Raw genomic sequence first — 15,704 nt, 5'->3', positions numbered from 1 at the left:
CCGTAAGAAGCATCTTAAGGTCCTTGAGTGGCCTAGCCAGTCACCAGATCTGAACCCGATAGAAAATCTATGGAGGGAGCTGAAAGTCCGTGTTGCCCGGCAGCAGGCCCGAAACCTGAGGGCTCTGGAGAAGATCTGCATGGAGGAGTGGGCCAGAATCCCTGCTGCAGTGTGTGCAAACCTTGTCAAGGACTACAGGAAACGTTTGGTATCTGTAATAGCAAACAAAGGTTTCTGTACCAAATATTAAGTTCGATTTTTGTGATGTATCAAATACTTATTTCATGCAATTAAATGCAAATGTATTATTTAAAAATCATACAGCGTGATTTTCTGTTTTTTTTTTTTTTTGTATTAGATTCCGCCCCTCACAGTTGAAGAGAACTTATGATACACATTACAGACCTCTACATGCTTTGCAAGTGGGAAAACCAGCAAAATTGGCAGTGTATCAAATACTTGTTCTCTCCACTGTATATTATTGCAACATTCTCGTAAAACAAATGAGTCATTCTCAACTCATTGCCTGCTACTGACAATAGACTTCCAATTAATTTAAACTGAACGGATTTACCATTCGTTCATTCGCCCCTCCCGAATGAACGAATGTTCAATCCGTTCATTTCCCCCTCCCAGCCAAAAGCAATGGGATGTCTAGCACTGTCAATGGCAACCAAGGATGTAACTTAGATATTATTCTATTGGAATATTTTGGTAGCAAGCTGTTGGTTCCTTTGTTAATGACTGGAATTTTTTTTACCACCATATTGCTATATTGTCAGAAAAGCACTTTTTCCTATGCATTTTTCTTGCACAAACATAAATTCAACAAATTCAATTTTTGTTCGTGGCCGAAGGAGTCCCGTTTGAAGCTACCAGTGTTGGCAGAGGAGCAGGTCATCATGGAGGCTGTGAGAGAGAACCCCTGTGTCATCATCTGTGGAGAGACTGGAAGTGGGAAAACAACACAAGTGCCCCAGTTTCTGTACGAAGCCGGTTACGCCAGGTTAGTTGGTTCTCTGTCCGTGTCGTGCAAATGCGACCTCAGTTTGCGGGCATAGATACGGAATTGTTCTCTCCAGTGACCCTGGAATGATAGGCATAACCGAACCAAGAAGAGTAGCAGCTGTCAGCATGTCACAGAGAGTCGCCAAAGAGATGAACCTGCCCACACGGTAACATAATCAAAGAGAACAGGTTCAACTGCTTTAAAAAGATGCCTTCAATCGAGGGGTGTCTATCTTTGTGTGGGTTCAGCGTGGTGTCCTATCAGATTCGATATGAGGGTAATGTGACGGAAGAGACCAAGATAAAGTTCATGACGGATGGTGTTCTTTTGAAGGAGATACAAAAGGTGGGAGCTTTTAATTTTTTTGTATTAAAGCAGACAAGTTGAAATGTTTTTGATTTTGATTTTTAATACCTTGACTATCGTTTTGCTGTCTGCTGTACATGTCACATGCCAGGACTTCCTGCTTCGGCGTTACAGTGTGATCATCATAGACGAGGCACACGAGCGAAGTGTGTACACGGACATTCTCATAGGACTGCTCTCCCGTATAGTTCCCCTCAGAAATAAGGTGATATTAAAGGGTTAATTTGTTTGCTTTTAAATCTGTATGTAGTCACCAGTAGTGTTGTACCGATCCAATAAACCGTATCTCTATCAGTGTCAGATTACGGCTATTTTTGGAGTATAGGATTTGGTCAGGACATCCGGATACGGATCCAGTCCAGTATTCATGTATGCTTTTCAGCACTGTTGCAATTTTTGGCTTCTGTAAATCAAACCCTTGGAAAATATCGGCTGTGTGAGACTAAAGAAAGTAAAAAAAGCATTGTGCAATTAAAAAAAAAAAAAAGCATTTCTCCAGTAGGTACCAGCAGAGTTCACTTTAATGCCAAAAATATGATTCGTCATATACTGGTGGCATTATTTTTAATTATCTAAAAATATAGGTATCGGCAAAACAAAATAACTAAAAAAACTAGGGGAAAAAAATCACTTAACATTTACAATGCCATGGCATGTCGTTTCAGTGATCAGTGTTTTCCATATCGCCCGGCTCTAGTGAACATAAACATGCACATGTATAGGAATGTCCCGAATATATTCTTGCACCCAAGTTGGAGTCAAGAGTAGGGGTGCAACGGATCACAAAACTCACGGATTGGATCGTTCCTCGGATCAAGAGTCACGGATCGGATCGTTTTTCGGATCAGCGAAAAGCAAAAAAAAAAAAAAAAAAAAAAAAAAGATAATTTTTGTTTGTTTATTGAAAACTGAAATTATTAAATTAGAATATATAAAAATAGTGCACAAGGCATAATATCTTCTTTTTAACAAAATTATAACAACTTAAAGTGCAACAGCAACATAGAAATGCACATCTTCTCCTTTTAATATTGGTTCCAATGACCACTAGTAAAATAGAAGGAGATTGTCCATTTTATTGGCTGAGACTCCCTTTTGTGATGCCAAATTCACTACATGTGCAAAGCACCCTATTTGTGGACGCAGTCCTGCCTCCTTCACTGCATTTATTTGATTTTTTTTTTTTTTCCATTATCAGTTGTTACTGGGATAATAGTACTGGGCCTCCGTATCTTCCATTCTTCCACTGCTTGTGTCAGTACCTGCGCAAGATGAGTGCCTGTGTGACTGTCATAGAGGGGGCGAGTCTGCAGCACTGGACATTTCATCTCCCACTCTGGTGTGATAAAGTGAGCGGTTATCGTCACATAAACTCTCCCTTCCACTGGACGTCCACTCGTCCGTCGTGAGCGCAACAGTTGACGCCCGGGATAGTTCATTCACAACGTTTTTCTTTTCTCCTTCTTAGAGATTTTGCACAATCTTTTCACTAAAGTGTGTGCGCGATGGGATGTCGTAGCGTGGCTCAAGCAATTTAAACATGTATTTAAAGCCCTCGTTTTGCACAACTGAATATGGTCTCATGTCTGCAGCTACAAACACACCGGTAGCTTTAGTGATGGCTTTAGCCCGGTCGGATTGTGCAGGAAGAGGCTGCTTAAATGGTCGGTGATGAGCGGTTGTTTGCCAGGTTTTCTTCGGTCAGCAAAACACCCGGGTGATGTCGCTTCTAATCCACGAACATACTGGATGTGTTTCCGCTGTCATATGGCTTCTTATGCCACAATGCGTACACACTGTCGCGGTTTTGTCCACTGACCTTTTTCCTTTGTCATCATACTTGACAGGGAAACCAAAACATACAGGGGATTTAAGTGTAGCAGGGGCGTTCAAGCTCCTCCTTTCTTCCACTTGCCATGTCTGCATTGTGCACTCTGCTCCCCTCTTTATCCGCTCTACACAAGTTTGTGCGCCTGGAGCACAATTGTTTTTTTCAGAAATCAATCCGCGGATCACATGTGTGCCGAACCGATGACGTCGATCCGAACGGATCTCGGACCAATCATGATCCGTTGCACCACTAGACAAGAGTCACCTGATTTTGAAGATTGCCAATACCGAGCACCGATCCAATATCTCGGCAGTTCATTAATGTATTTCAAAATCAACATTTCTTGTGTTTCTTTTGACAATATCCTTGCCCATCTTTATTATTTTTTTGCGTTGTAAAACAATCTTTGTCAACCGATTCCGATTTTCTAAAAATGACCTATTTGGGCCTGATTTTTGATCACGTGATCGGAACAGGGACATCCCTAATTTTTATACCTCAGGATTATTTTGTTGCTTGTAGCCCTGAAGTGGTTTACTGCCATTGCAAATGATATAAGTTAAATTTATTTGAACTGGGAAGGTTGGCATTGAGTGAACATGTTTCACTACCATTGTTGGCGATAGATGTCCAGTCCAATTTGACTGGGGGGCCCTCCCAGTCAATGGCAGCCAATAAGTTAATACCTTAATAAATATATTTCTGGTCTGATTCTGACCTTTTAAAAATGACACTATTGGGCGTGGTTTATGATCACATGATTGGATTGGGGACATCCATAAATAGAGGTGAACAAAACGCTGAAGACAGCAGATTTACTCAAACTGCGTCAAAACAAAAGATATCACTTTTATTTTGGCTTCAAAGAAAAGCAAAATCTCAAGGTTTTTCAGAATTAAAGATTGCTGTGCAACCGTTAGTACTGTCACTGCAGTTCTTATGTCTCTTGAGAAAAAAAACAAAGAATATAAATAAAACATTTGATCTCCCATTCATCATGAAATTACAAGTAGATTATTAAATGAACGCTAATCAGTTGCCTTACATAATTATCTTTTCCAACTTGTGTGCATATGCAGAAAGGTTTGCCTATGAAGCTGTTGGTCATGTCCGCTACTCTGCGTGTGGAAGACTTCACCGATAACCAGAAGCTGTTCAAGACCCCTCCGCCCATCATCAAGGTGGATGCTCGACAGTTTCCTGTCACGATACATTTCAACAAACGCACCCCGCTGGATGATTACACAGGGGAGGTGTTTCACAAAACCTGTAAAATTCACCGCATGCTGCCTTCAGGTACGCAATATTTTTTTCAACCCTGTAAAAGTGTCACCTAGTGAATGTTGGTGTTTCTTGTGGACTCAATTTCCTATCTCCATGGTTCAGGGGGCATCCTTGTATTTCTTACTGGCCAGGGGGAGGTTCACAACTTGTGCAGGCGACTGAGGAAAGCATTCCCCTTTAGGAAGGGCAACACAAGCAATGGTGAGTGAAGTACACCTAAAACACATGTTATATTTTGTCTGTGTTTTGAGATTTTTTTTTGTTCAGGCTGTGTGGAAGACACAGACAGCTCAGAGGCAGTGAAGAGCTTCAAGAAGGCGAAACAGAAGAAGAATGTTGTATGTGCTGTCTGTCGGTCGACCACATTGATAGATACTTACGCTCACATTCTAACTAATTGTGTCATTTGTAAATGCAGTCCCTGCCCCATATTGACCTTAACAACTACTCCGCTCTACCTGTGGACGAAGGAGACGAGGACAGAGCAGCGGGGATAGATGAGGACGAGGGCTCTGATTTGGACATTGGCGACGATCCTGGCGATACAGGCAAGCATTGGCGCTCATACTGCAACTGTTGAGGGGTGTGACATATGTCAAATGGTGAATTTAGTTGTGGTTTGTTCTCGTAGAGGAAAAGGCTGATCCATCGATTCCCATGTACGTCCTGCCGCTCTACTCTTTGCTGGCTCCAGAGCAACAAGCCAAGGTCTTTAATTTTGTGACTTCACCTTAACTCCATGAAACCGTGGATCAACATTCTTTCCCCAAAACAATATCACAATACATGCTTGATTTGGGACAAAATATGTTTTGACGATATATCGCGATACGAAACATTACGATACACATCAAGTTTGTAAAAAAATAATCGCAGTACATAGACTAGATGCACTGCACTGATTTGAGCAATGCGGTGCATAAATACGTTTGTCAAATGCAGCACTGTCTCAGCGACTACCACTGGTAGCCACTAGCTCTTTTGTGGTGCTCATGAGGCAAGGAGTATGCGTCTCTACTCTCAATGTGTAATCAGAAGAACAGGCTTCCACCCATTTCATGAACAATGACAAGTAATAGGTCAATAAATCAAAGGTAATTCAAACTCACGGCTTCAAAACGAAACTACATCACATAGCAACAAACAAAATATCATAACTTGCGATTAATGATACAACGGGAATAGTAACTGGAAAAAATAATTAACACAGAACATGAACTTTGAAAGTTAATTATATCCTTAGTGCCACGTTGCATGCTGGGAGGCATGAGGCACTGAAGTTGAAGTTGTACGAAAACCATGTTGGCAGCAGAATTTCTCTCTCCCTCGGGAATTGGCTCAATTTTGCTGTGGTTTTATACTGTAGTCTGGACTGTATTTGCATGTGCTACTGAAACAATGTTTTAATTGCATTTTTTTTTTTTTTTTAAGTTTTTGAGATCGTGCCATGACCCATAGTATCATGACCTTGGCATAGAGATGTGCATCGTATGTTGAGTTTAAATGTATTGTCTCATCCCTATTACCTTCATGTGTATGTGTGCATGCAGGTGTTCAAACCCCCTCCTCCTGGCACACGTCTGTGTGTAGTGGCCACCAACGTGGCAGAGACCTCTCTGACCATCCCAGGCATTAAATATGTTGTCGACTGTGGCCGTGTGAAGAAGCGCTTCTACGACCGTGTGACAGGCGTGTCATCCTTCAAGGTCACATGGACCTCGCAGGCATCAGCCAACCAGAGGGCAGGTCGAGCAGGACGGACAGAGGCGGGACATTGTTACAGGTTAGAGCAGCAGTTCTTAACCTGGGTTCAATCAAATCCCAGGGGGTCGGTGAGTAAGTCTAAAGGCTGTTTTATGCTTCTGCGTTGCGGTGACGGCGGACCTTCACCATTAACGCAGACTGGATTTACGACCCTACGCCGTAGCCATACGTGCACCTCCAAAAAATCCGGACTACGCGTAATGTCAACATATCGTGACGTGAACATAAAAGGACTGTGATTGAGCCGCTCATTACGTTGTGTCCTGTTCAGCACAGTAACACCTCCGTTTTCAAACATTCGCTAACGTCTTCTGTGTCACCTATGCGTCACCATGTTCCATTTCTGTTGCTCTTGCTGTCTATGACCATAGGAAAACTAAAGGAATTTGAGAAGAGTAGCCGAAAACTGTACAAAGACAATGCCACATGCCTAACGTCTTCTGTGTCACCTATGCGTCACCATGTTCCATTTCTGTTGCTATTGCTGTCTATGACCATAGGAAAACTAAAGGAATTTCACAAGAGTAGCCGAAAACTGTACAAAGACAATGCCACACCCCTCTAGTAGCTTGGTGGTGAAATACAGAGCAACGCGTTCCCTTGACGCAGAACTTTGCATGCTCAATGACGACGTATGGTCTAAGCTGTCGCTCAGGCGTCAACGGAACGCAGAAGCATAAATCAGGCCTACGGCAAAGGTGTCTAACCAATTCCATAAAGGGTTTAGTGGGTGCAGGTTTTCATTCCAACCCATCAAGAAGATATCTTTTCACCAATCTGTTCTTTTACAAGTATAATCCGTTGATTGTAGTGAGATGTGACTTTTTTGAGCAAAAACCTCATTGGTCAAACTGTCTAGGTTTTCAGTTGGAACAAAAACTAAGACCCACTCGGCCTTTTGTGGAATTGGTTTGACACCTGTGGTCTAAGGGGTTCAGTGAGGGCTAAGACACACAGGGCCCTAAATTGTATGCTGACTAAAGGCAAAGTGTTGTTTTAGATGAGGTTTTGGACTGGTTTGCCCCCAATTTACAAGCTTTATTCCATTTTTTTTCAGCCGCTAGCCCTCTATCTAATGAAAAGAAGAATTGATTTGCGTAGTGGACCTTTGACTCGCACTTTGTATGCGGAATTATAACAGACCTACTGGCAGCGTGGACTGCGCAGATGATATAAAACGTTTGCCTCATTTTGCGCCATGTAAATCGTACGTGGTGCAAGGATGCGACAATAAAATGAGAATGTACACATGAAAGCAAAAAAGGACCAGTGTGAGCTGAAATTAGTAGTTGTCCGTTCATTACTTTTTAACCGATATCCCAGTATCAAACAGATACCGATATATGTGGTCGTGGACTTAGAAGTCTGCTCAAATAACAGATTGCCAAGCATTTTAGTTTGGAGACATCTAATGGTCAATAAACATAACTGCTGTGTCACGTTGTAACCAGCCCTTGTACAAAGGCAGAAAGCTTCTTCTACATGAACTTTGAAGGCAGCATGCATATTGGCCCAAAACCGTTGTTGGTATTATTCGATATAATTTTAAAATGATTTTAACAGCCGATATTATCGACTACCCGATAATATCGGACATATCATTGTCCAATTTTGAAATTCAACAGAAAAAAGGCAACATTATTTGTAGTAAATGTCAAATTTGAAAGCAAATTTAATTAGATATTGGCTTGCTAGCGTAGCTATATTGGTAAAAAAAATTGGCTTTATTATAAAAATTTAGAGGGATGTCCCCGATCTGATTACTTGATCGGAATTCGGGCCCGATTTCTACTGGTGCACGATAATTATTGGTCCGATAATTATCGGTCCGATAATAGGAATTATGACGTCATCCCGATAAATCCAATAACATAATTAATAGGACCGATAATATGTACTGTGCTGGCTTCACAGTTTACACACTTGTATGGGAAGTCAGTTGACCGTTTGCAGGGCATTGCTGCCACCTGCTAGTCAGAATAATTCGCTGCATCTATTTTTTGTTACAGTAGTTTGGTTCATTCACTTACACATAGCGGTGTCTAGCGGTAGCATTGACAATCGTGAATGCTTTCTGTTACGTTTCTGCCTTGAAAATATATGTAAGTATTTTATGTTTACTATAACATATGGATGTGCAATATATGTTTACTTCTGTGGTGAAGGGTCATATGTACAGAACTTCATTAGTTGTTGTGTTATAGAAGTCAGCCAATGCTTTAGTAGCTCAAGCTAGTGTGCTATGCTATACATATAATAGTTGTGAATATAAGTGTATTGTGCAGTTTGTTGTATATTGAGTATTGAATATGTGTATTTTTCTGTTGTACTTTCACAATATTAAGACGAGCGTGTTCCCATAAAAGCAAGAAAAGACCAAGCTTTGTGGTTTATGGAATTGCATTCATTCTTAGCTGGCTGTCGGGCAGTGCAGAAGTGAAACGCACTGTGTAGTTCATGTCATTATGAAAAATCTGGTGAGATCAAAGGCAAAGGTTGAAACCACCACTAGTTTTTTTTTTAAGTTCCAGGTGTTCAAAAACTCAGGTTATACATTTAAAGAATTATATATTTATTATCAGTTATCGATATCGGTATCGGCTTTGAGGAGCAGGAAGTTATCGATATCGGTTTCAAAAAATGGATATCGTGCACCCCTACCGATTACGTCATTTTCAGAGGATCGGAATCGGGTGAAAAGATCAGGTTTTTAAGACGTCTTAATTTTTCAGTTTTTATGGGCTGCAAAGGTACAATATAATCAAAATGTACAAGATAACACAAAAAAAAAATTGTGTTTTATTACGCAATTTCAAAACACAGTAGAAGCGCAAGCGAACACTGCCGGTAGGAGAACGTTATGCTAGCTCTCATGGGAAACTAACGGTAAGATAGCATCATACAAGAGGGATAAAGTCTACAACATGTAAATATTTTACATTTTGATGTCCTTTTTTTTCTTGTTAATTCATTGCCGAGGTATCAGATTGGTACTCTCCATCAGCAGATCCTCAAATCCAGGTGATCCGTACTCGAACTCAGGTGCAGAAACATGCGATCGGGACAGCCCTAAAATTCTGAAGTGTGAAACTCATGGGGTTTGGTAGCTTTAGCAAAGTTAAGAACCACTGGGTTAAAGTGAATTCTATACAGCATTTGTTTATGATGACATTAATTCATCATCATATGCACCTTGTCTCATTACTAAAGGTGAGGGAACACCTATTTACATCATTCATCTCTGGCAGGCTGTACTCGTCTGCAGTGTTTGGTGACTTCAGTCCGTTCTCAGAAGCAGAAATCAGTCGCAGGCCTGTGGATGACTTGGTACTCCAGATGAAGGACCTCAACATAGAAAAAGTTGGTCGCAGCTCAATCAGCTCAATTTTAATTGCAAAATTGCCATGAAAATACTCATTTTGGAACATCTGCAGGTGGTCAATTTCCCCTTCCCGACTCCACCTTCGACTGAGGCTCTTGTGGCAGCAGAACAGTTGTTGGTCTCCTTAGGTGCCCTCAAAGAGCCACCCCGCATCGGAAGGTAACTGTACTAGCTCTGCTGCGATTCCTTTTGTCAATACAATGTTTCCTCGCCGTACAAAGGTTCATCTGTCATACCCAAGCAATATCGATGATATTTTAAACTATCATTTATCATAGGTTTTTGGGGTTTACTGCAAATGTCTTCGGGTTGGTGTTGCATCTATGTCCTGAAAAGTGTTCTGTTCTGTTTATTAGGAAGCAATTTCATAGATGTTTTTTTTAATCCTTCTAAATTGTTGGAAAAAATGGTTACAACTAGTGATGGCCAAATGAAGCCTCATGAAGCAATGAAGCTGTGCAGCCAATTGGTTTGCACATGTAGCAAAGCTTCATGGTGCTTCATTTACCCTATGGCGCCATCAAGTGGTCTTGAAGCCCAAGAGGTCAACATTGTTAAGAATTCAATGGCTATTTGCTTAAAACAAAGATATGAATGTGCTTGTGTTAGTAATTTAGTATGTGAACAAAATACAACAAGTGCTAAGGGTAATTTGTTATTCATTTTTATTTAGAAATAATAGCTTTCCCACAGTGGCTGGCTTTAAACAGTTTCTTTTTTTTTTTGGAAAATATTTCACCAGCTTTAGAAAATATTCTTTCACAAGGCACAGATGAAGCTGGGGTGCAGAGAAATGTGAGTGCCAGTTTATATAAATTTGGGTAGGTATTCTTTTGTGCCTCCCAGTACACTAATGGATTGTTCATTCTGTTGATGTTTGGTTCAGATAGGTACACACACACACTCGCATTTATATTAAAGTAGTTTTTCTCCCTTACCTTATTGAAAAATCAAAATGTTCCCATACAGGGGAGGATCGCTCTTTTCGCGCAGGTTCCATCGCAAGCAAAGGACAAGGCTCGAAAAAAGATACCACTGGTTGCACTGTTGCGCACAGATGTAACAAGTACAGGAGCCCGAAATCCACAAAATGTGAGATAACAGGCGATCGCCATTGCGTTTTGCAACCAATTTATACCGTAGTCTGTCCTGTTTTTGCAATGTGCGCCAAACGTTGGATCACTTCCGAAGCACTCACGAGATTCAGCCGGCCACCAGCCGCCGGCCGCCTTCCCACGTCATCATTTTCGGGTTTTGCCGAAATGAAGCGCGCCTCGCTACAAGCTTCGTGGAAACCCCCCTCCCATTACCCGACACAAGCTTCGGAACCTCGGCTCATTTCGTCCCATCACTAGTTACAACTATTTTTCCCTCCCCCATAGTTTTAAAGGAGACCTTAAGAATAATAACAAAACAACAACTCTTTCTATCCTGGAATAGAAGAGCAAAAAAAATGCTATGCAATAATTACACAATGAAATACAGGCAAAGTCATTCTCATGGTATAATGTACTGTATTGAATAATTTATTGATAGATTTCCATGATCTCTCCTGCACTAGGTTGACATTTAAACAGATGCATGAGATTAGACAATTGATGCCTTTGTTGCTATCACCTTCAAATACTTGTCTTTATTCTTCATATTTTGCAAATGGGTGAATTAGCAGGTTTTGTTGTCACAAACTTAAGCCGTGACAACAGGACAAGGAATTTTCCTAACTACTGTATTAATGAGCACTTCGATTCTAACACTCCTCTTGTGGATGGTGCTCAATTGCAGGCAGAAACGGGTAGTAGTGCGTTACATTTACTCCGTTACATTTACTGGTACTTGAGTAACTTTTTGAGAAAACTGTAGTTGTCAGTATCGTTATACAACGCCATACTTTTTACTTGAGTAGATTTGTGAAGAAGAAACGCTACTCTTAATCTGCTACTTTCGGCTACACTAGAGTTCTTATATTTTTGCTCTTTATTTTGAATATAACATTTTACTTTATTTTTGCCGGCGATGCCCACAGTGGTTCTACGAGTTTCTCCAATGAAACATCGCAACAATAATCACATAACTCCATGATACCAATCAGACATAACAATGCAGTCACATGACCACACACAAGCTTGCAGTCGGAAGTCCTGTGATTACGCAGGCCTGTTCAAACAAGTGGCATCTTTAAAGCACAGTAAAAATTGAACTGTTTCACGTGGTGTCACAATTACTTGAAAGTGCGGATTTCAACCTCTCTCACAGTTTTTATTTGACACCGATAGGCCACGGAAAACTGGAGACATGATCGTTTTAATTTCATGGTTGGAAATATGTTTTTTATACTAAAGGGAACATAGGACAGGCAATGTTTGATTTCTGTAGATTTTGCTAGTGGAAATTCAGTGATTTTGTGTTTTGGCCTAATATGGTCATGTAATAGGTTGTAGTACAGTATGATAATAATAACAGTTCATTTATGCAGTCCCTCCATAATTATTGGCACCGCTGGTTAAGATGTGTTTTTAGCTTCTAATATTGTTTTTTTTTTTTTTTAAATTCAAATAATATGGGACCTTAATGGAAAAAAGAGAAAAATCCAACCTTCAATAAAAGTGCATTTATTCAGTGGGGGAAAAAAAATCCCACATAAAGAATAATTATTTGACATCAAATAACGTGTGTCACAATTATTAGCACCCCTGGTGTTAATACTTTGTACAACCCCCTTTTGCCAACAAAGCAAGGTCTGGGGACTGAGATGGCCATGGGAGGAGCTTGATTTTGTGTCTGGTGAACCATTTCTGTGTAGATTTGGCCATATATTTAGGGTCATTGTCCTGCTGAAAGACCATGTGACGACCCATCTTCAGCTTTCGGGCAGAGGGCAACAGATTTTGATATAAAATGTCCTGGTATTTCAAAGCATTCATGATGCCATGCGCCCTAACAAGGTTCCCAGGGCCTTTGGAAGCGAAACAGCCCCACAGCATCACTGACCCACCCCCATACTTCACAGTGGGTATGAGGTGCTTTTCAGCATGCGCATCTTTTGTGGCACGCCAGACCCACTTAGAGTGTTTGTTGCCAAAAAGCTCAATCTTGGTCTCATCTGACCAAAGCACACGGTCCCAGGCTTCAACTGGCTCCCCACTGAATAAATGCACCTGTATTGAAGGTTGGATTTTTCTCTTTTTTTTCCCATTAAGGTCCCATATTATTTAAATTGGAAAAAAAGAAATATTAGAAGCTAAAAAACACATCTTAACCAGGGGTGCCAATAATTATGGAGGGCACTGTATTATGTTTTGCTGAGGGAAAAAAATACCATTCTTTAAAAAGAATCTGGCATTGAAACCAGTTACTCATTATTTGAGGTTTCGTTTCATCGAATACTTTATAACTTGAGAAAATTCTGTGAATGACTACTTGAGTAATAGTATTTTGACGTATTGCTATCGCCCAGATCTACATTGTAGTCAGCATAGACCGATGGCATATTCTGACATTATGATGAACTTGATTAAAAAAAATTTTTTTTAAATTGTAATATCAAGGTATCAAAATTAAAGTTAAAATTGATTTATTTAAATAAAACTCTTAAATGTATTTTTTTGAAAAATTGGGGCTAAAAAAACATTATTTGCATTTCCAACATTTTTACTCTTTATTTCTAAAAAAAAGTTTTGGTATTTATGGCATTAATATACTATGCTAAATTTTAAAATTAAATTCCATCTATCCCCTTTAAGCTTCAATCAATCAATCAATCAATAAATCACAATGTCCTTCGTGTCTTTTCTGCCTCATTCCCCGTGTGCCTGAATGTACAGTATGTAACCTTGGTATGCCATAAATCCAGTATCGGAGCTTTTTTTTGAGGTGTCCATGTCTTCTTCCAGAGCGAAAGAAATTGAGAAAGCGAAGCTGAGTTGCCCCATCACCCCGCTGGGACGAGCCATGGCCTCCTTCCCCGTAGCACCACGCTATGCCAAGATGCTGGCGCTTGGCCAGCAGCAGGAGTGCCTTCCTTACGTCATTGCCGTGGTGGCCGCAATGACCGTCCGTGAGATTTTTGAAGACCTCAACAGGTGAGGAGCCTATTTTTTTAGATGACTCCTCTATCTTTACTGATTTGTCATTTCACTCACCGGTTTTAAATCTTTAGACCTGCAGGTAGCGAGGACGAGAACTCCAAGTTGTCCCAGCGTCGTGCTCGGATGGCCCAAATGAGGAGGCTGTGGGCGGGGCAAGGGCCGTCACTTTTGCTGGGGGACGTCATGGTCATGCTGGGTGAGTTGATTTGAGATCAGGTGGGGAGAACCTGCCTGAATGATGTGCGCGTGTGACTTCAGGTGCCGTCGGCGCATGCGAATTCAGTGGTTGCACTCCAAAGTTTTGTGAAGAGAACGGCCTTAGGTACAAAGCTATGGTGGAGATCCGCCGTCTCAGGAGTCAACTCACTAATGCAGGTACTCGACTTTCAGGCATCAGAACAAAACTATTAGAAGGATGCCGTCAAATTCAACACAACCGCAACTACAACCACAGTAGCACATGTGCAGTGTAACTTAAACACATGGTGTCCTACTGTATTTCTTCCCAGTGAACACCGTGTTCCCCAAGATAGGTGTGTTCGTCGACCCCAAGATGTCACCCCCTACAGAGCACCAGGTGGTATGCTTGCGACAGATCACTCTAGCGGGCCTCGGCGACCATCTGGCGAGGAGAGTGCAGGCCGAGGAATTGTTGGATCCAAATTGGAAGAACGCTTACAAGGTGAGCCTATGATAACCATGACGGAAACACTCGCGGTACTTCCATTTCTCACCTTTTTCATCTCCACAGACACCACTCATGGACGACCCGGTTTTCATTCACCCGACATCACCGCTCTTCAAAACGCTGCCTGAATTTATTGTCTACCAGGAAATAATGGAGACCACCAAGATGTACATGAGAGGTCAGTGGCCACATTGTCTTTTTGTCCTGAATCTCTTTGCAGAATTGTCATGTTGCGTTCCCATCAGGCGTGTCCGCTGTCGAAGCAGAGTGGGTCCCTCAGCTCCTTCCTCAGTACTGCCACCTTGACCCTCCTCTGGAATCCCCATCGCCGTGGTTTTGTTCCTCCACAGGCAGCATCAGGTGCCACCGTTCAAGCACCTTCTGTAAGCTGGGAGTGAGGATATTGCATTTTATGCTCTGTTGTCTTTCATCCCTCCTTGACAAAGTCATCAATTTAATGTTTTGCAGTCCGAGTGGGCTGGCAGCTTCCTGCAGTGGAGATGGAATATCCTGATGGTCTGGAGAGATACAAACTGTTTGCCCAGTTTATTCTAGATGGACAGGTACTACAGACAAATTTATTATATATCTGTTCAAAAACAGTTCATACATAATTATGATGCGTGCGTGTACCGTGTAGGTTTGTCCTAAACTTAAGGCACGTAGGGGCCATCTGCTTTCAAACCCCTCCATCATGATGAAATCGTGGGCCAAGTAAGTCATTACTCTCACACATATACGTTCAGAATCTTTATGTTTAATGAGAAAAAAAAAAAGACTGATTTCTTTTTGTTGTAGGCTACAGCCCAGGACAGAAGCTGTGCTGGGAGCTCTAGTGTCACGGAGAGTCGACTGCAGGGATGCCCTCCTCTCCCTGTGGAAGACTGACGATAAATGTATGTACTTAATATGAGAGCCATGACTTGATTTCAGATTTTAATTTGAAATCTTTTAGTCCAATAATGTTTTCTCCCTACAGTCTTGCTGTCGGCATACTGCCAGTGGTTGCCCGAGGCCATGCATCAAGATGTTGCCAAAAGTTGGCCTCCAGTATGAAAGCCAATTTATGAACCAAAAGAAGCTGTGGTTGTCATCTAATGACCATTTTAGCTTCTTTCTCTTTTATAAACTCTGTCTATATGCATCGTGTAATAGAAAACACATTTGAATTGTTGTTCTAGTAATCATGACGCTCTGATTTGGTCTTCATAAGACTCATTAAAAAATGTGACATCTGTTTACTTGTTTTATGAAGAACAACAGCCTCAAAGCAAAATGCTACCAGGCTACTTTAA

At 41.2% G+C, this 15,704-nt stretch overlaps 1 protein-coding gene across 3 annotated transcripts in view; it reads left to right on the top strand.

The window, feature by feature from the left end:
- dhx37 (DEAH (Asp-Glu-Ala-His) box polypeptide 37) overlaps window positions 1-15,660 on the top strand; it is a 22,895-nt gene extending 7,235 nt beyond the window's left edge. For 2 of the 3 annotated variants that reach the window (XM_057832120.1, XM_057832118.1), the window contains exons 6-27: window positions 858-1,006; window positions 1,083-1,175; window positions 1,258-1,354; window positions 1,467-1,580; window positions 4,286-4,502; window positions 4,593-4,691; window positions 4,758-4,828; window positions 4,909-5,038; window positions 5,122-5,198; window positions 6,041-6,273; window positions 9,503-9,614; window positions 9,689-9,795; window positions 13,527-13,715; window positions 13,793-13,917; window positions 13,980-14,096; window positions 14,231-14,403; window positions 14,473-14,587; window positions 14,655-14,792; window positions 14,878-14,972; window positions 15,050-15,123; window positions 15,208-15,305; window positions 15,389-15,660. In XM_057832120.1, coding sequence (XP_057688103.1) covers window positions 858-1,006; window positions 1,083-1,175; window positions 1,258-1,354; window positions 1,467-1,580; window positions 4,286-4,502; window positions 4,593-4,691; window positions 4,758-4,828; window positions 4,909-5,038; window positions 5,122-5,198; window positions 6,041-6,273; window positions 9,503-9,614; window positions 9,689-9,795; window positions 13,527-13,715; window positions 13,793-13,917; window positions 13,980-14,096; window positions 14,231-14,403; window positions 14,473-14,587; window positions 14,655-14,792; window positions 14,878-14,972; window positions 15,050-15,123; window positions 15,208-15,305; window positions 15,389-15,465 — 2,700 coding nt within the window. In that variant the 3' untranslated portion in view covers window positions 15,466-15,660. The remainder of the gene's footprint in view (window positions 1-857; window positions 1,007-1,082; window positions 1,176-1,257; window positions 1,355-1,466; window positions 1,581-4,285; window positions 4,503-4,592; window positions 4,692-4,757; window positions 4,829-4,908; window positions 5,039-5,121; window positions 5,199-6,040; window positions 6,274-9,502; window positions 9,615-9,688; window positions 9,796-13,526; window positions 13,716-13,792; window positions 13,918-13,979; window positions 14,097-14,230; window positions 14,404-14,472; window positions 14,588-14,654; window positions 14,793-14,877; window positions 14,973-15,049; window positions 15,124-15,207; window positions 15,306-15,388) is intronic. The other variant, XM_057832117.1, reaches the window with a different exon arrangement.
- The last annotated feature ends 44 nt before the right edge of the window (window positions 15,661-15,704 follow it).

Source organism: Corythoichthys intestinalis, chromosome 3, assembly GCF_030265065.1.
Source record: "Corythoichthys intestinalis isolate RoL2023-P3 chromosome 3, ASM3026506v1, whole genome shotgun sequence".
In the NCBI taxonomy this organism is placed as follows: Eukaryota; Metazoa; Chordata; class Actinopteri; order Syngnathiformes; family Syngnathidae; genus Corythoichthys; species Corythoichthys intestinalis.
Note: the sequence above shows the minus strand (reverse complement) of the source record. Positions and strands in the feature narration are given on the sequence as shown.